The sequence below is a fragment of the Pelophylax lessonae genome (genome assembly GCF_965119305.1).
Source record: "Pelophylax lessonae genome assembly, chromosome: 3".
NCBI classification, from domain to species: Eukaryota; Metazoa; Chordata; class Amphibia; order Anura; family Ranidae; genus Pelophylax; species Pelophylax lessonae.
The window spans coordinates 536,232,565-536,254,722 of NC_138770.1; the positions used below are offsets into that span (position 1 = coordinate 536,232,565).

Genomic DNA, 22,158 nt, shown 5'->3' on the forward strand with positions numbered 1-22,158 from the left:
TTCTGTCCATTTGTTGGTGCTGATTGTCCTGTAACCGGTTTTCTTTGGGCTCTCGTGGATTCCTAATTCTCCTCCTGCATCCTTTTGTGTGCACCAATACTCTTTACTATGAACTTAGGTGCACTGTACACTATAAGGGGCACAGTGAAACATGGCAAAGCTTTATTTTTAGATTTTTCTTTTGTTTTGGGTAGAGTAGCGAAGGGTTAGACCCTTGTTTTGGCTTTAAGTATTTCCTGAAACTCTTGGAAATAAACCCTAGCACTAACTCTAACTATTCTATCCAATCATTTGACAGCATGTATGTTGACTTTAAACCCTGCTTACTATACACATACTCTGTGTTTTGACTCAGCCTCTATAGCCCACGGCATAATCTACTGGGGGCACATAGGTACCAAACCATATGTTTAAGGCATGCTTAGAAGGTGGCTGCTAAAGGCGAATCACAGGGCAACCAGGGGTATAAGACCTCATCTAATACCTTTAATTTCAATGATACCCAATATAACCCTGTAACAAATTTCCAGGCCTTCAATAATTCAGTGGGTGAGCTGGCTGCCCATATCAATAGGCTAACCACCAAAAATCTACCAACTAAGTTGAAGATCCTCCTTCCCAATATGTTTTTTTAGATACCCTGGAAACTCGAATTTTCTCTCAGGCATCACATGTCCAAGAACTAAGTAACAAAATGATTCAATAATGCAGAAATGTATTTCTAATCTATGACAGGCCAGCCAGAAGTGCTGCAAAACAGTAGAACCCATCATTGCTTTTTCTACTTGGGCAATGGGTAGTCTAAGCAATGACCCTGTGTTACAGCATCAACATTCCCTGGGCCTGTGTGTTAATAATAAATGTGATATGTAAAAAATATATGATCAGTTGCCCACTTTTTGATTTCTTAAACTTTCTAATTCGTCTGGACATCAGGATTAATCATCACCAAAAGGAGTGTAGGCAACTGCCATTATCATTTAACAATTTCTATACCATAAACAGTATTGTCATTAACCTGTGTGTCTTTCCTCTCTGTGCTGAGAAAAAACTGATGCAAAGTGGAATCACCAAGATTTCAGAAACTGAGAGATAAAGGTGCAGAACTAAAGTCCTCTGCCTGTAATTAAAGGAAAAGGAAAGGGTATCTAGCCATAGGTCTAGGCAAAATCAACACCTCTCTTAATGACTTCTTTAATGAGGAAGCCAGAGCTAAAGTACTGTATTTGCTAGGCTTGATAGACAGGGAGCCTATTCTGTAATTTGCAATTTGGAAGATAATGAATCACAGGCCACCTTTAATACCGAGGATGACCATTACTAGTAGTGATCTGTGTAAAGCATCCACGGTCTTATTAATGTCTATGGTCATGGATCCTCAGTACCATCTCTATTAGTTTATTTTCTGAGCTAACCCAGATCCAATCTAATCCTTCATTCTGACATCTATAGCAGATTTATGCCATAATGTGCTAGTATACACCACATACTCTGCTGCTCTGTTACTGCTGCCGGGGCTTCGATCTCCACCCTTTCTTCCTTTTAGGTTTGTGGGCTGCAGCTGTTTGAATGTGTGGGAGGCTGGGAGCTGCAGGCACGGCGCAGTGCTCTCCATTCTACAGCATACTGTGTGCCCTGAAAGCAGAGCATCACTGTGCATGTGTGGGTGACTTCATCAGCTATTACCAGTGTGAATATCTCCTAAACAGTGTGTGTTTAGATGATTTTCATTGTAGCTACAGGTAAGCACTATTGTAAGCTTACTTGTGGGTACAAGTTCAAATAGAGAGTTTACTACCGCTTTAAGATCAGTACAAAGATATGATCACTTTTAAATATATATATATATATATATATATATATATATATACACATATATATACATTTGTCAGATGTTTCTGTGTTCAATTTCTTTTTATTCATTCAGTTAAAAAAGTAACAACAACAATATTATTATTACTATTATTATTATTATTATACAGGATTTATATAGCGCCAACAGTTTGTGCAGCGCTTTACAATATAAATGGAGACAATACAGCAACAATACAATTCAATACAAGAGGGTTAGGAGGGCCCTGCTCCTGCAAGCTTACAGTCTAATAGGGAGGAGCTGGTTAAACAAAAAGGTAGTAACTGTGAGGGATGAACTGATGAGGGAAGTAGAAGATTCAGTTGTAAGCTGATGGCAGAATAGGCCTTCCTAAAGAGATGATTTTTCAGGGATCGCCTAAAAATAGACAGAGTAGGAGATAACTGGACAGATTGGGTAGTGAGTTCCACAGGATGGGATAGGCTCTGGAGAAGCCCCGGAGACAAGCATGGGAAGAGGAAACAAGGAAGCTAGAGAGCTGAAGGTCTTGGGAGAAGCGGAGAGTACAGTTTGGGTGATATTTGGAGATAAGATTGGTAATGTAGCTCGGGGGAGAGTTGTAAATGGTTTTGAATGTTATTGTTAGTGTTTTGAATTGTATTTGTTGGGCAATGGGAAGCCAGTGGAGGAATTGGCAGAGAGGGGTGGCAGACACTGTACGGTTGGTAAGGTGGATGAGTCTGGCAGCAGCATTCATGACAGACTGACAAAGGGATAGCTTGGGGAGAGGTAATGTGTAGGGAGTTACAATAGTCAAAGCGAGAGATAACAAGGGAGTAAATAGGTTGCTCAGTGGTTTTAACGGTTAGAAAGGGGCGTATTTTGGAGATGTTACAGAGGTGAAGTCTGCAAAATTTGGACAGCGATTGGATTTGGAGCTGAAAGGACAGGTCAGAGTCTAGGATGACACCTAGCATCCTGGCATGAGGGGAGGGACTGATGGTTGTATAATTGAGCTTGATGGAGAAGTCAGGGGAGGAGGCATGGGACAGAGGAAAAATTATGAGCTCAGTTTTAGAAAGGCTGAGTTTGAGGAAGTGGTGTGATATCCATGCTGATATGTCAGTTAGTAAGTTAGTAATGTGAAAGGACACTGAAGGAGTGAGGTGAAGAGTAGAGAGATAGGTTTGTGTGTCATCAGCATAGGGATGGTACTGGAAGTCATGGCAGTTTATTTATTGACCTAGGGAGGAAGTATAAATGGAGAAGAGGAGGTGTCCGAGGACAGAACCCTGAGGTACTCCTACAGAAAGAGGAAGTGGCGAAGAGGAAACAGAGTTATAGGTAACACTTAAGGAGCGCTGTGATAGGTAGGAGGAGAACCTGGAAAAAGCAGTCTTGAAGGCCAAGAGAGAGAGGTTTTTTGAAGAGGAGGGAATGGTCAACGGTAACAATACAACACAATCTAAAAAACCCAGACAACATTCATAAAATAAGCAAAAGAAAAATTAATAGAAAAGCATATTGTTTTCGTAGACACCACAAAATAAATAAAGTTACAAAGATGTAATAAAAGGTTTATCCCCTAGGAGCTTATCCTTACAACCATATTTATCATATTTCTCCCCCACAGAAGGAGGCAAGAGACACGTGTAAAGGTGGAGGCATCCCTCTTCTAATTACAGATACTCTTCCTGATTTTTCTCCCAAATATAGTCTAGGGGTTACCAGGCTACTCTGCCAAATCCCTACTCCCCACTAAAACACCCCCCCCCCTCTTCAACTCCCCCAACCATCCCTCTATTCCTGTGTTTGTGAAGTTATCCAAAAAAATTGCCTGGTAAATCCAATTTGACTAATAGACGTTATCAGTGAGAACATTAGCTGTGAAAGTCCATGTTGTCCAAATACAAATTAAAAAACATTTTTCTGGTACATAGAAAGATGATAACTAACTGCTATATAAAATGCAAAAGCTAAGTTACCTGAATGAAGGGCAATCATGTATCCAGTAAGTCGGTGAAATGTAATGTTTTTGTCAAGTAGTCTTCTCATATTTCCACTGCAGCACTAAACAAAAAGAAACTCAAGCAATAATGTGCGCCATAGTGGAGCATAAAATAGAAGCATGCAAAATGGTATAGGTTATCAACACAACAGACAACAAACCTTTTAAATACAATAATAACTGTTTTATTTAACTCACCATACTTCCTCTCAGCAAGGAAACAAAATTTCGACTAACTGGAATCAAAATCAGCATGCAGTTAAAATTCAGACACATCGCAGAAGCTCTAGCCCAAGCCAAAGACGACTGTGAAGAAATATGAAAGATTATGAGATTTTTTTCGGGCATTTCATCATGTATTTTAAACGTTGCCTTTCTGTATTTTAGTCTTCAAATCAGTTCACATGTACACCTATAATTCATTTAGTATGTGAACATGTGAAGAATGCCTATTCATTATTTATACAGTACATTTTTACATAAAAGACATTTGCTTTTCCACCAGAACACCATACTCTGATTCAGAATATAGTGCTGTGAAGATAAAATCTTGTTAAAAGTGTGGCATACCTTTTTATCTTATTACTCCCACTTAGCAAGCACTTATTTGCACTTTAAAGGGTTTAACTCTTTTCATACACCTTTCACACTCCTCAAGGGCATAAGGAACCAGCACATTCCTTTCAGCTCTCATCTTTCCTTTCTCTCCTCACTTCAATTAAAGGCTTCTCTATGCCGTGACAAGGTGCACCATTCTGAGATGGGCCCACTTGACCTGATCATGTCAGTCCTCTGCATAACCTATGCCTTTATCACAGTAAAAAAGACAATTGGTAATGACTTCATGACCCAGGGCAATGGACAGGGGATTCCCCTAGAACAGTGACGGCCAACCTTGGCACCCCAGATGTTTTGGAACTACATTTTTAATGATGCTCATGCACTCTGCAGTGTGGTTGAGCATCATGGGAAATGTAGTTCCAAAACATCTAGGATGCCAAGGTTCGCCATCACTGTCCAAGACCATGTTACTTTCTTTCTACCAATAAATAATTGAAAGTGATTGTAAAGTCTCGTTTTTTTTTTCTTTTTTAAATAACAAACATGTTATACTTACCTCCTCTGTGCAGTTGGTTTTGCACAGAGCAGCCCAGATCCTCTTCTTCTCGGGGTCCCTCGTTGCTGCTCCTGGCCCCTCCCTCCTATTGAGTGCCCCCACAGCAAGCAGCTTGCTATGGGGGCACCCAAGCAAGCTGCAGCCCATGTTTCCATTCAGACACAGGGCTGCCGTTGGGCCCCACCCCCTCTCTCCCCCAATTGGCTAACTGACTTTGATTGACAGCCGTGGGAGCCCTTGGTGCTGCGGCTGTGTCTCAGCTAATCAGGAGGGAGAGTCCCGGACGGCCGAGGGACTCATGGTCATTGCTGGACAGAGAAGGACCTCAGGTAAATATTAGGGGGTGCTGGGGGGGCTACTACACCCAGAAGAAATGCATTAAGATAAAAAAAAAAGCCTTTTGACTTTACAACTCCTGTAAGCCTTCATTGCTTCAAGTACAATGAATTATTAATAGAAGCATTTTTTACCTTCAGTACCCCTAAACATATCATCAGTCAGACTTTGCTCATTGAAATAAAAAAATCATTCCAGGTATATTGTATTAGTGGATAGTTATTCCATTTTATTACTTTATCTTTACCATGTGCATCAAAATCCTTTATGCAGGATCTATGGGATCGATTTACAAAAAGGAGTAAAGACTGTTAACAATGCTACTTTAAAGGCCCGTACACACACGCAGATCGTCGTCATACAAACGTCGGCGGACGAAAGATCTGCCGATTGTATGCGTGTTAGTATGGTGCCTCCGACAGATGTCTGCACACAATCTGCGGACAAGAGTCTTTCTTGCAAACATGAAAATTTTTGTCTGCAGACACCAGAACGGACGATTGTTCGCCTGTCAGTACAGAAATCAGCCGACAGACCGCAGATTTGCAAGACTGGGCATGCTCAGAAAATAAAAAACACAGGGAAAGTTAACCATTACATGACATAACTTCTGCAGTCAGCTGAAGTCTGCGGACAAAATTCTTGTGCTGTCCTTGTGCTGTCTTTGCACTTTTCAACAGACACCGACATCCCGGGGAGAAAAGACGAACATTTGTATGACGACGATCTGTGCGTGTGTACGGGGCTTTACTCTTGATATAACAAGTCAGTTGGTAGCAAAGCTCAATAATTGAAGCTGACATGTGCGTGTGATAATTGAAAGTGAATCCGGCAGGCTGGTTGCATCCAAGTTGATTGATTGATCACCTTGGTACATTCAGCCTGACCATTAGGCCCCTTTCACACAGGCGGACCGTTCAGATCCGCCTGTCCGTTTTTCAGACGGATCTGAACGGATGCCCCATGCATCTCTATGGGGCATCGGATGTCAGCGGAGACATGTCCGCTGACATCCAATCCGATCCGTCAAATCTGGACGGATGGAAACCCAATCCCATCCGATTCCCCCATAGAGAACAGAGGGACCTGACAGCTGTGTCTCTGCACACAGCGCGGAGACACAGCTGTCATCCGCCTGCTCAGCGGGGATCTGCAGGTCAATCCCCCCTCTGAGAAAAACTCGATGGACTCCACTGTGTGAAAGGACCTTAATGTTTCAAAACTCGGAGGGTATGCTGAACCGACAAAGATTGGAACCGTGTATGGCCGGCCTTAGAAAGAAATTATTTTATTATCCGTAAATGATTGAGTGTTCAACGTGAGCAAAGCTTCAACTAGCATCTGCTTTGCAAAGTGAACATTCACCTTGCTAAATGAACATCCTCTACTGCTTTAGTAAACCAACTGTCTTTATCATTCATCTAAAATCTGTAAACCTTTTTTAGTTGGGACTAATCTATTTTTAATGTCACACTTTATCAGTTAGTTGGCAGGTAACATTTTCGCATACAAAGAAAAACTTAAGAAGAAAATATATTGATTTTGTGCTAATTTTATTTTCAACCGATGTGCCCTTCTATCATTCTTGCAGGTCCTGTGCGGATTAGATGGTACTGGTATGGCACTAGAAGACTAATTGTTTTAATTTAATAAAATGAAAAATGTTTCCACTAAGGAGAATCGTCTCTTCTTTTTTGTTTCTCTATTCATTGCATTATTGTTGATTGCTGCTAGTTAAAGAGTAACCCCACTTTCGTTGAGAAAAAAAAAATTCCCCTCTTGGTGATCTATGTACATTGCAAGGTATTTTAACAACTTTGTTGCAAATTCCTTCCTTTTGTTATTTTGACAAAATAGCTGTTTGTTTGGGTGCCCGTGTGAAAAGTGAATGTTAATGGGGGGTGACTATGATTATCAATCATCTGATGCACCTGCAAGACTCTAATGAGGAAAGTGGCAGGGTCTGAATCATTTTAGACATGATTTCCTATTTCAGAATTTCTCACCAACATTATTATTTTTGTTGCAGGGAATGCACTAAATCTGACTTGTATCTTAGTGCAGACCTTTAGCAAAATCAGTAAGCTAATGACACCAGTAGGAAATTATATTTTGGGGGGGGGGGGGGGGGGGCTTCCATGCAACATCTATATACAAAATGCCTCCAGGTTGCCCTACTGCATTTTACAGAAAATGACAACGTTGCAGAATGAAAAGGAAAGGTCCTTTTTAATAACATTCAATTACGATATGACTTGTATAGCAATTGTATATGCTATACGTTTTTTTTTTTAAACCGGACCGTTTTTTTTAAGTTTTTATAACAAGTAAACAAAAAGGAAAACACAAAAACAATAAAAGACATAGAAAAAAAAACATTCAAGCTTTTTTTTCACGAAAAAGTGGAGTTAAATGTCCTTTGAGAAGGAAGTACTGGATGAAAGAGGTGTATGCTGCCCTTTATGGAAAGCACTAGAATGCCTTTTATGATTTAGGCTCGGTTCACACTATTGCGATGCGGGAAGGCTGCGAATTCGCAGCCTGTTCCCGCATCGCACACGCACCCCCGGCAGTTCACACTGCCATATGCGATCCGCTGGGGGTGTCAATGTAATCTTAACGACACCCCCAGTTTGATCGCATATCGCAGTGCGATCGTGCAGTTCGCACAGGATCGGATCGCACAAGTGTGAACCGCTGTGCGATCCGATCCTGATGCGGCAGCAAAAATGCCTCCTGTGCGTCTTTGCTGCGGGTGCGGTGCGAATTTAGCCATACAAACTGTATGGCTAAACTCGCACCGCACAGCTGATCGCATGTCATGTCGGAGCAGTGCGCTCCGACATGACATGCGAACCCGGCACACGCAGTAGTGTGAACCGGGGCTGAAAGGTCATCTGTATTTAGTGAGATGATACAAACTAAGAGGGCAGTGAGCGAATAAAGGATCACCTGGAAAATCTCTGCTGCGTCATGGTTTATATTTTTGGTGGATGTTCAGGGGCTGCTGTTGGACTCAACATTGTGTGGATTAATAGTTTATACTGAGTACAGCACTGAAATTTGCACTAATTTGGACTGCGTTTTCTTTGTAATAGCAGTTGCTATTGGATACCACATTCCATTTTTTGCAGTCAAATGTGAAAAACCCACTATATGTTTGTTATGTGGTCCCATACACAAAGCATACCTAAAAATAATTTAAAAAAATATTTCTTACATTTTGAACATTTCTCAGAAGAAGGTTTAACCACTTTAGCCCCGGAAGATTTTGCTGCTCAATGACCAGGCCACTTTTTTTAACTTGGCACTGCACGATTTTAACTGACAATTGCGCGGTCATGCAAAGCTATACCCAAACTAAACTTATGTCCTTTTTTTCCCACAAACAGAGCTTTCTTTTGGTGGTATTTGGTCACCTCTGTGCTTTTTATTTTTTGCGATAATAAAAAAAGAGCAAAAATTTTGCGAAAAATTGACATTTTCTACTTGGACTGTTAAAAAATATCCAATATATTAAATTTTTGTCAAATATTTAGGCCAAAATGTATATAGCTACATGTCTTTGACAAAAAAATTCTCAATGAGCGTATTTTTATCCACTTTAAGACCGAAAGTTTTTACCCCCTTCCTGACCAGATCATATTTTGCAATTCGGCACTGCGTTATTTAATGAACAATTGCGCGGTCCTTTGTTTACACAAGCGGGCGGATCTTCTCACACTTTCCCAGATGATCGGGGAAGAGAGACAGTGATCGCCGCCTCTCCTCCTCCGGGCCGACTCCCGATGTGTCTAAACACAGCGGGAGCGAGCCTCTGGCGGCACGCGCCGCCGAGACGTCTAGGAGTCCAGCGACGTAGGTCTACGTCGCTGGACCCAGGGGAGCCACTGTGCTGCAGTAGTAGCACAGTGAGCGGTCGGCAAGTGGTTAATGACTGGTTGCGGGTATTTTTGAACTGTTTCAGAGTGAGTCTGTGCTAAGGACAGGATGGGCCTCATCAGCATACAATGCAAGACGCCTGACTACTTAATCTTTAACCCTTTGTTAGGACAGACAGTGTTCAGTGTTAGTTTACAACTGATAATGAAGATCTGCCAGCACAGTAATGTGTTAATTATGACAAACATAACTGCCCAGTCCCCTCATAAACAAAGAAAACTAGTAGGTTTTTTTTACCTTGCTGGAGGTTCCAGAGGAGAACATTTAAAAATGATAAGCTGGAATTTTTAAATATTTTTTAAGGTATGCTATGCAAATGTGAAAATGTAACAAATATAAAGTAGATGTTATCCCATGTTTACATGTGTTTTGATTGCACTTAATGCACTTTTGTTTATTTTCTTTTATATATTTATGATTCACATATGTGAAGGGATTTATTTTTATTGAAGGAACAAGGGTTGAATAAATAATGATCCATTCATTGGTGTAAGATCCTTTATTGCACTGAGTTTTATATTTTGAAAGTTTCATTGTTCTGCACTATTCAATTGTAGCATCCCCTAGCTTGCAGATTAGTGTAGGTAAATGTGTTTTTTGACTCACAGTAGCTAGGTGAGTCTGGTTAATTGGTCGGGATTACTATAGGTCAGGCTGGAGGGCTCTACAGGTCAGGCCTCTTGTACCTCCCCCTGGTTCAAGAAGCATGGAATTGTTTCTAGAAGCTAGTGGGTGGAGGCCATGAGGTCCTTATCTGAATATTTATGGGAATTTGGCAAATCTCCAGGCCGGAGGCCTGGCAGGAACAAAGTATACAGTGACGCTAGAGGAATGTGTTGAAAACATAGATTGATGCCACTATATAAAGAAGGACATTCAATTATACCAATAACAATCCTAAATGATGGGTGGTTGTTTCAATAGCACTCTAATATGTAATGAACACATGATTAAAACAGCATAATCTAATGAATCAGTCCATGGAGAGAGTCCATATACAGTTTGTTTCCAGGTTTAGCATCTGTAGGCAGCACCCTTAGGGTCAAGCAGGTGACCCTGTAAGGGAAAGCAGGAACAGAGGGGCACCAGACTAAGTGCAGCATTAAAATCGGTGGTTTAATGTGAATAAAACAAGCAACTCCCAAGATACTGTAGATAAGAAGTATAGACACAAGAATATATATATATATATATATATATATATATATATATATATATATATATATATTGTGACAGGAAGTCAGGTAAATCTGGGAAAAAATGAGGAAATGAAGGCCTCTATAATTTGTCCAAAGGAAGTCTAAGGATTGCTGCCTCCTGACGCTGTATGGGCATGGGGAGAGGAGGACAGTCAGATGTGTGCCCCCTGAAAGCTGTGTGAGCATGGGGAAGACCTCCTGAAGCGATGTGCGCTGAGGAGGGTAACAAGTGTGAAGACTACATCGAGAGGTCTTGGATCGTTTCTATGTAAAAAGAAACCAATGGACATTTCCTGTGTGAAGGGGAAATTCATTAAGACTGAAGAATTCTCAAGGTAAGAAAATGAACTATTTCTATGTGGAAGAAATCAATGAACTGTTTGTTATGTGAAGAGACAAGCACAGGGACATGTTCAATGTGAAGAGGAAAAGGGACATGTTCAATGGACATTTGTTGTGTAAAGATAAAACATGGACTATTGAGAGTCTGCTGTATGATCAGCCAAGTCTGCCCAACAGTAGGTTGGGGACAGACTTCATTAGATAGGTTCCTGTATGTGAGAAGGTAGCCGCCCACAGTGGCAAGGATTTTATTTTGTGTTTTATTTTTATTTTGATGTTTTTGATGCTTGCACTTGTGTGAAGAAAATAGCAAGGATAAACAAACTGTTTTGTTTGCAACCACTTCTCGGCTCATCCACGCCTACCACCAAGCTAATCAATCCCACATATGGTGGAGGATGCGGGCAGAAGCAGAGATCCCTGCAAAGAAGTGCATATGTTCTATGAACTTTGTCTGGTGCATGAGATTGCACAATCTATGTGTGCAGGAGAGAAGATCCTGAAAGAGAAAAAAACGTGTTTTAAAGAGACAGTGGTCTCAAAATTTTTGATGAACTTTGTCTGGTGCATGAGACTGCACAAACTGTTGCAGGAGAGAAGATCCTGAAAGAGGTGGTCTCAAAATTTTTTGCTGGACTGTGAAAAATTTATTGTGGAGTTATTGAAGATGGGGCGATCAAAGCGCCTGAAAGATGCAAAGATAGCTGAAATGAGAGACCGGATTCTATGGATGGAGGGGATGTTACCGTCTGAACGAGCCCCATCCATGCCTGAACGGAATCTGCTAAAAAGAGAGGTTGTTGTCCCTAGCAACACTGGGGCAAATGTGGATTTTCAGCGGAGCTTTGCAGCTCAACAAAAGGCTCACCAAGAGAGCATGGCAGGCTGGAAACAGAGATGCCAGCAGCAAATGGAGGTCATCGGTTTGGAGGAAACCGAGTATGTGTGCAGGGCTGAGCTGGATGCCTTGCAACGGAAAATGGAAGAAAAGGAACACTCCCTGGAGTTGCTTAGGATGGAGCATAGAAACGTGCAGGCTCAGGTGTTCCAGTGGGAAGAATCCACTGCTCTTCTTTTTTCCGAGTTGCAAAAAACGCAGAGAGACTGTAATGGAGAAAGATACCATCCTCATGGAGAAGGAAATTGAAATTAAGACTTTGCAGGAGCAAAATATGGGTGATATGTTGGAGTTGCGTAATAAGCTGAAAAAAAGTCTTCAGTCTTTGGAAGCTACAAAAATAGACCTGCAGGGGGTGGAGGAACAGAATGTCGCTCTGAAAACGACATTGTCTCTCAGCGACAAGGAGAAAAGTGAGAGAGAGGCTAAATTACTGAGTACTGTGTATAAGCTCACCACTTTTAGCAATGTGGTAGATGAATTACGTGCAGACTGTGAAAGTTGGAAAGATGAAGCCCAACGTTTCCAGCAGCAGCTAAAGGAGAAAGAAGCCTGTGTGACCGAATTACAGTCTCATTCCCAGGAACTAGCCAATGAGGTGAAGGCTCTTATGCAGGGAAAAGGAAATTCTAAACACAAGAGAAAAAAAGTAGAGGCACAGCTGCAGGAATCGCAAGTCAAGGTGTCAGAAGGTGACCGATTGTGTGCTAAGCTGTCAGAGAAGGCAAACCGACTGCAGGTTGAGTTGGACAATGTCGCAAATCAGCTTTCTCAAGCAGACAGCAAATCTAGAGAAATTGCCAAAGATTTCTCTATCTTGGAATCGCAGATGCAAGATACTCAGGAACTCTTACAGGAAGAGAGGTGTCAAAGGCTGAGTTTTAGCACAAAACTCAAACAAATGGAAGATGAGAAAAATGGTGTCCTGGAACAATTAAAAGAGGAGGAGGAAGCAAAGAAAAACCTATCAGAGCAAGTCGCAACATTGCAAGCTCAGATAGGAGATATGAAAAAACGCAAGGAAGAAAGCGTTGGTTCATCAGAGAGTGTTGAAGATGTGAAAAAGAAGTTTGATCAGATGCTTGGTGAGGAGAAGACTGTGTCTGCAAAATATGCAGAAGAACGCGACCGTGCAGAAGCGGAGGCGCGTGATAAAGAGAGCAAAGCCCTTTTCTTGGCTCGCTCCTTGGAGGAAGCTCTAGAGTGTAAGGCTGAACTAGAAAGAGTTAACAAACAGCTGTGTACAGAGATGGAAGATTTGGTCAGCTCCAAGGATGATGTTGTGAAAAGCGTTCAGGAGCTAGAAAAGTCTAAGCGAGCCTTAGAACAGCAAGTAGAAGAGATGAAGATTCCGTTGCAGGAACTTGAAGAGGAATTACAGACAACAGAGGATCTGTCCCAAAGAGGGGATAGTGTGCCTGATGCAGTTTATAAAAGGATCAGTGTTTTGGGGTCTGTCCTGAGTGAGCATCAGAAATTTGATGACATGTTGCTTAAACACCCCCTAGTGGAGAAAACTAAGGCTGTTGGTGAAAACGTGAAGCAAATGAATAAGTGCCTTTCAGGGAATATTTCCAAAATGGAACTGGTGAAAGACAGGTGGCAGAAGTTTGATCGTGATCTTGAGATGCATTCCATGTGGAATTCAGATGGAGAAAAGGAACTAGGTGACCTTGAGCGGTCAAATAGTTCAGCAGAAAGTGCATTGAAGAAACCTGTAATAGACTGTGTTGGTGCCTTTGACCCATGTGTTGGTGGAAGGAAAGTTGATGATGTCTCTGGAAAAAGGAACAGGGGTCACTTTAAAGAAATGTGTGACCGCCTGTTGTCGCAAATGGAAGGCCCTCTGCACAGCATCTTAGAGCAAGCTAAGCTCAAGAAACAAAGAGTCAATGATTGTGTACAGCTGTATGGAGAGGCAACTCAAGTCACAGAGGGACATCAAGAGTCCCTACTTGGAACAAAGCTAAGTGAAGCAGAGGTTCTCAAAGTTTTGTGGAAAACATTTATTGATTGCAGAGAGAGGCGGCTCAAGAATGTTGAAGACATTAAGACTAGCAAAATTGAGTTGCCTATGGATCACGGTCCTCCATGGCGGATAGGACAAACTTGTATGCAAGACAAACTTGAGAAGGAGCGAAAAAATGCCAAAAATGCAGTTGAGGGATGTGTATATGAGATGAGAGACAAACTGTGTGACATTTATGAGGAATCTGTCAATGAAGATGACAGAAACAGTTTCCTCCGGAAGCTTGAGGATACTAGGAGGCTTATCAGTGAGAGTCAAGAGAAGTGCCTGACACATGCGTGTCTGGAAATCTGAGTCCCAACCCGAGGGTTGAAACAAGAGGATGGATGTAGTCACAGACAGGAGATACATTTCCACCTGGTTTAGAAAGTTCACCAATTACTATAGGGTGTTGGCTGCAGAGATAGCCAGCAGGAAGTTGAAAACCATTCAGCTGTTCAGAATGAGGAAATGAAGGCCTCTATAATTTGTCCAAAGGAAGTCTAAGGATTGCTGCCTCCTGACGCTGTGTGGGCATGGGGAGAGGAGGACAGTCAGATGTGTGCCCCCTGAAAGCTGTGTGAGCATGGGGAAGACCTCCTGAAGCGATGTGCGCTGAGGAGGGTAACAAGTGTGAAGACTACATCGAGAGGTCTTGGATCGTTTCTATGTAAAAAGAAACCAATGGACATTTCCTGTGTGAATGGGAAATTCATTAAGACTGAAGACTTCTCAAGGTGAGAAAATGAACTATTTCTATGTGGAAGAAATCAATGAACTGTTTGTTATGTGAAGAGACAAGCAAAGGGACATGTTCAATGTGAAGAGGAAAAGGGACATGTTCAATGGACATTTGTTGTGTGAAGATAAAACATGGACTATTGAGAGTCTGCTGTATGATCAGCCAAGTCTGCCCAACAGTAGGTTGGGGACAGACTTCATTAGATAGGTTCCTGTATGTGAGAAGGTAGCCTCCCACAGTGGCAAGGATTTTATTTTGTGTTTTATTTTTATTTTGATGTTTTTGATGCTTGCACTTGTGTGAAGAAAATAGCAAGAATAAACAAACTGTTTTGTTTGCAACCACTTCTCGGCTATCTCCCTGTGTAACGAATCCCCCCAAGGGGTCATCCACGCCTACCACCGAGCTAATCAATCCCACAATATATATATATATATATATATATATATATATATATATATTTGTCAGCAATGGTGTCTCTCAAGATGGTCCTGGTATTGTGTCAACCATGAGCATGGACTGTGTTGCTGGATGGAAGCAGGAAGCGGCCAGGGGGCCTGGCAGGGCAGCTGGGTCAGCCCAAATATATTGTGGAGCCTGATCAGCGGGGAAGTCAGGTGAAAGATGGAGTGAGGAAGCTTTGTTGTGTAGCCTGGAAGGGGACCCCATGGTTGAGGGGGGCTCTGCCTCCAGACTGGGAGCTGAGGAAAGAAAAAAGAAGAACAGAGAGATCTCCACTACCCTACAGCCTGGCTTGCATGGCAAGACCTGGACAGCAGGGGGCCTGAGCAGTAGTGTCTTCTGAAGCAGCAAGATTTCCAGAAACAGTGTGAGTACCTCTACACCCCCAGGGCCTAAAAGGGAGAGAGCTGCTTGATGCAATATTTTGCAAGCTATCTGGGACACTGCCAACAAGCTAACACCCAACCCCTTTCCTTGATCATTTCACCAAGCAGGCAGGTGGGCTGGTATTTTCAAGAGAGGGGACATAGAGCTCCTACAAGTTGGGACTTTGCTAAAATTCTAACCAGGGGACACATGGCTCCTACAAGGGGAATTTTCCTTGCTAATTCCTGAAAGACTGTTGCTGTTCCAGAGGGAATGCAGTCCAGGATTTATCATGTTTGCAGTGTACATAGAGAAGGAAGTTGTCCTAATTTATTGTTCTTCAAGTCAAGTTGGGCATCCCATAATCCCTATTTCCTAAGTTGATTTGCCCAATAAAACAACAAAAACAAGTCAGCGGACTGAATCTTTGTATTTGAATGTTTTTTTTTTATAATATTTTCCTGTGGGGTTTCTAGCAATTCTCTGTGTCTGACTCAATGCAAGCAAAGCAGCAAGCTGAGAAAATAGTAGTATCTAATTTAACAAGATTGGTTAGTGTAATATACCAGTGAGGTATTTTAGTATAGATTTGTATAAACCCTGGTGGGTTCTTTTTTGCCGTCTGTACCATATTGAGAGGATTTCCCTTCAATTTCTGTACCAGCTTCTCAACAGGAAGTAAAAGGAAATCTCCCCAAAGTGAGGGAAATATATTGCCCTCCACCTCCCTCCACCCACAGCACCCCTCCAGGCTCTCCTGAGTGATTAGAGAACCAGGCATCTGATCTGGCAGCGGTGCCAGGTTACCACAGAGCTGGCCATGGAACTGATGGTCCCTGGCCATCTCTATGGTTCTGGAAGGCTGGAAGCAACGTCATGACGTCACTTCCAGCTCTGGCAGACGTAAATTGTTTTCACTGGAAATCAGAGATAGATTTTTTTTTAATCTCATGCTTTACAGCAGGGATCCTCAAACTACGACCCTCCAGCTGTTGCATAACTACACATCCCACAAGGCATTGTAAAACTCTGACATTCACAGACATGACTAGACATGATGGGTATTGTAGTTCCTGAACAGCTGGATGGCCATAGTTTGAAGACCCTTGCTTTACAGGGTCTTATAGAACCCAGATGTCTCCATAAAGAGGACCTATCATGCCTTATTTCTATTACATGGGACAGTGTAAAAAATAAAAATAATACAAAAAATTAAAGGTCACGCCTGCATATGTAAACAGTGTTAGCACCACACATGGGAGGCATCACCCCAAACGTTATAGAGAGAGCAATAATTCTAGTTCTAGACCTAACTCTGTAACTCTAAATCTAGTAACCTGTAAAAAATGTTAAAGCATTACAACTGCTTGTATTTTATTTTTTAAATGGTCAATGCAAGAGCGATGTCCAGCTGATAAAGAAAGGATGCTAATTTCAGAGCATCTTCTGAAAAAGATGCGGCTACAGGCTTACAAGCCAATTACATACAAAAGAACACTGTTATTGAATATTAAAGCTTTCATTAACAAAGGCCCCTGTAAATAGATACAATTAGGCCCCTTTCACATAGGCTTTCGGATCAGGTCCACCTGTCAGTTTTTCAGGCAGACCTGATCGGATGGTCCATGCACCCCTATGGAGCAGCGGAAGTCAGCGGTGACCCCCACAATCCTGTCCGTGGAATCCAGATGGATGGAAACCCTATTTTCCATCTGTCTGGAGGATCGGATCAGATAGGATCGGATGAAAACAGACAGGCGGTCTGTTTTGATCTGATCTCCCATTGAGGAGAGCGGGGATCTGACAGGTCTGTCTCTGCAAAGTAAGTGGAGACGTACATGTCATCCACCTGCTTAGCGGTGATTGGCGGATTGATCCCCACTGAGCAAAACAGAATACACCGGGCAGAAAGCCCATGTGAAAGGACCCTTACAGGTGTATGGCCATGCCTGGTGCCCCAGCTGTGGCATATTTCTGCCCACATTACTGTATTACAAAATGTTTTGCACCTGTAAATCTCTTCCTTGTGCTTGAACAGGCATGGATATATTTTTGAGCATGAGTGTGGGGTATTTAGGAAGATGTTCATGAATAATTGTGAGTGCCATTATTTACATGTACATGTCAGATTCTCTGCCTAAGTAGATCCCTTTCTGTTTGAGCGACAACTGCCATATTTAAGACAAGGGCCTCTTCCCAACAACCCTGGGCTGTGGTTGTGGGGTCTGCGGGTGGGGGCTTATCGGAAATCTAGAGGCCCCCTTTAACAAGGGGGCCCCCAGATCCCGCCCCCCATGTGAGTGAAATCGGGTACATAGTACACCTACCCATTCACCAAAAAAGTGAACGATGTACCTGATACCCATTAACATAGGGGGTGCCAGGATCTGGGGGCCCCCTTGTTAAAGGGGGCTTCCAGATTCTGATAAGCCCCCCACCAGCAGACCCCCACAACCACAGCCCAGGGTTGTTGGGAAGAGGCCCTTGCCCCCATCAACATGGGGACAAGGTACTTTTGGGGGCACCCCAAATCACCCTCCCCATGTTGAGGGCAAGCGGCCTGGTATGGTTGGGCACTCGCTCATCCCCCCCCTATCCTGGCCTGCCAGGCTGCATGCTCGGATAAGGGTCTGGTATGGATCTGGATCTTTTTTTTTTTTAATTTGTGTGGAATTTCCCTTAAAATCTACACCAGACCCGAAGGGCCGGGTATGGACTGGCTGGGGGACCCTAAGCCATTTTTTTCATTTTTTTTTATTTGTATTGCCGGGAGCAGACAATACATTACAGCCGCAAGCAGGTTTTTGAAATTTTTTCCTTTAGAAATGTCAGTATTGCTGCACTCAATTTTTGTTGTTTTCAATAATCCCCTTTTATTTTTTTTGTCTCAATTTAAGCATTATTAAAATCACTCCTGTAAAAAACTATCCCCCAGTACAGTATAGACAAAAATGCAGCGCTCATAGAATAACATATGGTGTAAATGAATATATGAAAGTCCACTTCAAACTGTTGAAATGAGTTGTATAGTCCACCGACAACACCCTTAATGTGTGACAATCCGTCTATGAAATCACAGAGACAGTGAAGACCTCCACCACACACAAAGTAGCCTGCTGGCCTCTTACCAGATGGGTATGACCACCGCTCTCACAATGGTCACACAACGCTTGTTGTTATAAAGCTTGATAATCGACCCTGAAAGCCTTCCAATAGGTGCTCCCAATTCAAATGTCGGATCCCAAAGTAGAAGTAGCCAGGCACAGTCACTCCCAAAAGTTAAAAAACAGGGGGAAGACCAAGGTGAAGTACGTTTTCACAGGTGTATATTTATTGAAAGTAAAATGCACTCACCAGATACATCATCATAAAACAGCCTTGAATCAATAAAACCACTGTAGCAGTAAAGCACTTCCAGCTTGTGACGTTGAACCGTGCTGAAGCTCCGCCTACATGTTTCGCAGGCAACTGCGTCATCAGTACAGTACCCGGGTCCCCATACACTTTTTATGACAATAACTTACATATAAGCCTTTAAAATGAGGACTTCTGATTTTTCATGTTCGTGTCCCATAGACCTTAATAGAGTTTGTATATTCGCTAGAACTTTTTCCCTGTTCGAGATGTTCTGGTGCGAACCGAACAGGGGGTGTGATGATGTCCAATGTATTATTCAGCAGCTGGCGCAGGTCAGTGTATAACAAACGTGCCCAATCAAGACCTTATGGATTCAGTTGTCATCAGAGTAGAAAGCAAGCATACAGCGGTGGTCTATTACAATTCTTTGCTTCAGTATATCATGATTATTAAGCACATTACACAGAAATAAAATAATATCCTATAAAATTCCTAGTTCAGGAAGATAATCATTTTCCTATTATTTTCATATCACATACATTTTAACAATTCTATCACTGCAGCATACAACACATTGGAATCAAAAGTATTTTTAAGGGAAATATCAGTTTGTAGCTGTTTATAACAATTCAATTGCGCCTTTCATTTTTGTTATATGCTGACAATGATGAAAATAGCCCAGCACATTCTATTTTGTAGAGAGATTGTGCCAAATCATAATGTATTTCCTTTGAAAGATTTCTAAAGTATTCATAACAAAGGGAACAAAATAATAGCGTATCTTTTTTCCCCACAGATGTCTATAAAATATCCCATGATCTGAAAAAAAGTCTGCTTTAAGAACTGAAAACCACTGAAATTGAGTGAAAATGTTTTCCACCCGACTGTTTTACGAATATTTAGTTTCACCACTGGAAGTTTGCACTGTTATCAGTTGAATCCATGAAGATGGTTTTGCCCGTCTATTAAAACGTGTTTTGAGGACTGCATTAGGATGGCTACACTTGCATGCTATACTGGGAGACATGCCAGCCAAACACCATTTTATTACTAACAACATATTTGTAAAAAAATACTTCATACTTACACCCAGGATAATTCGAGTATAGTAGTAGGGATCAGCATTGTCATACCATATAAAGGTGTCTGTAAACATGTATATATTTAATCCCAGCCAAATTACCTGCAACCAAAATTAAGAATGGGCCCTATGTTTAACATTATGTAATACATTAAAATATGAAACATATATAAAACATACAGTTATATAACAAAAAATAAATAAAAATGCCAACTAACTAAGGGGATGATTTACTAATACTGGGGGGTGCAAAATTTGGTGCAGCTCTGCAAAGAAACCAATCTGCTTCCAAGTTTTATTTGGTCAAAGCCTAACCGAACAAGCTGAAGTTAGAAGCTGATTGGCTACCATGCACAGCTACAACAGGTTTTGCACTCTCCAGTTTTAGTAAATCAACCCCTAAATGTCTTTCTGTTTTGGAGAAACATTATCACCTGAACAGATCAACATGAACAGATATCAACAGTCTATATTTGATAACAAATGCATACATTCTAAAAAAGCCAATATACCTATAAAATTAAATCAAGATGCATGCTATTATGCAGAACTGCACTACTACACCAAGCAGAGCTCTGCAGTGTGCATAGCTCCATTACCAAAAAACTCTTCACCAAGCAATCAATAATGAACCATACCATGAGTGCACATTTAATCTCTTTGAAATGTAACTTTGCAGCTTATGATCATCTGCTAGTGCTTATGTAACAAGACAAAGTTTCATACCAAGAAGAACATAATAAGGCAAGCACATTTTTATGTGCACTATGAAATATTTAAACTTTCTTCTAGTCTCTTAATTCAGTAGCAGCTACTTAATGGTGAAATGATTTGTTGTTTGTAGAAGCCAAAGAATATGACAGCACCACCCAGCGTGAATAAGGAGCTTAATAATTTTAGGACAGCAATAATATAAATCCCTTGTCACCATAAACAATACAGCTTCTTTAGCAAAAATCACAGTTTTAACCGTAATAAATATCAGCAGCTAGGAATTGCTAATCTATGAGTGCATGCAAATTTTCTGTTGCCAGTTTTCTATAATTACCAAATCAATAAATTCTCAGCCTTTTCAAGAAAATATATAAATATAACATTTACTATTACATATACTTACAATAGTCACAAAAGTTGTGGTTTCACTGAAAATCCAATAGCCCATCTCAGGATATAGCTGCTCTACTGTAGTGGTAATATAAAGGTGAAAGACCTTTTAGCACCTAGTGTCTGCCCTGGCTCAGTTCCGCTGCTCTGAACTGAAACATTTCTCCTTGGAATTTTCTAATTAAAACTTATCTGCCAAAAGGCCATCACCAGCCTGTCAGAATCACATGACGAACACACTCATAAAGGTAGTCTATGTCCTATGTCATTCTCTTGAGTAAATAAGATGTTTTGTTCATTCAATGTCCATAAAGCAATCTTGGCTTGTTTTTAATTAGCTTTACATGCACATGATCAATGTAAAATTTATCCAGAAATAAGCAATCAATTATCAGGCTACTTTTGCATTATACGGACCATTTTGTCAGCAATGCTTGTAAATTATTAGAAAAAATATAATTGAATATTGTGTAATTAAAAAACATATTCATCTGAAAATATACTGAACAAAATTATAAACGCAAAATTTGATTTTGCCCCCATTTTTCATGAGCTGAACTCAAAGATCTAAGAAAACTGGGATTCATTAGTGAAGAGAACACCTCTCCAAAGTGCCAGACGCCATTAACTGTGAGCATTTGCCCACTCACATTGGTTACGATGATGAACTGCAGTCAGGTTGAGACCCCGATGAGGACGACGAGCATGCAGATGAGCTTCCCTGAGATGGTTTCTGACAGTTTGTGCAGAAATTCTTTGGTTATGCAAACCGATTGTTGCAGCAGCTGTCTGGGTGGCTGGTCTCAGATGTTCTTGGAGGTGAGGATGCTGGATGTGGAGGTCCGTGTGGTTACACGTGGTCTGCGGTTGTGAGGCCGGTTGGATGTACTAAAAAAAGAAAGGTAAAGCTGCGCTAAATGATATATGTAATAAAACAAATACAGTGAATGATATCTCAAAGAGATATAAAATACAAAACAATGTGATATCAAATATAATCATGTGATCATGCAATTGAATAAATAAATAAAAAGTGATCATATCAATAAACCCCAAAGTCCATTGAAAATTAAATTAATAAAGTCCAAAGATGTGTATAGTGGTGCTCGAGAACAAAATCCTCCAACGCTAAATAATACTTTCACCGTGTTGAGAAATAAATCATGCTACTGCGCTTACCAGAAATACATTGTATTCGGGCATATAGGACTCAAGAGAGTAACTCAACCAGCTCAACCGGGACCCTTGACACCTCCACTAGGAGCAGCGCGATGGCTCCGCTCAGATCAGCCGGATGGTGGACACTGCAGCAATCGGACACAGACAATCCACAATCCAGCAGTGTTCATAAAAGAATAATAGCCACCATAGTGAAGTATGTAC

At 41.4% G+C, this 22,158-nt stretch overlaps 1 protein-coding gene across 1 annotated transcript in view; it reads right to left on the reverse strand.

Annotated features, from left to right (window-relative positions):
• NOX3 (NADPH oxidase 3) overlaps positions 1-20,833 on the reverse strand; it is a gene marked incomplete at both ends in the record, with an annotated part of 71,489 nt that extends 50,656 nt beyond the window's left edge. Inside the window, 4 exons of the mRNA XM_082252329.1 lie at positions 3,799-3,883; positions 4,020-4,127; positions 19,678-19,773; positions 20,789-20,833. Coding sequence (XP_082108455.1) covers positions 3,799-3,883; positions 4,020-4,127; positions 19,678-19,773; positions 20,789-20,833 — 334 coding nt within the window. The remainder of the gene's footprint in view (positions 1-3,798; positions 3,884-4,019; positions 4,128-19,677; positions 19,774-20,788) is intronic.
• Positions 20,834-22,158: the final 1,325 nt, after the last annotated feature.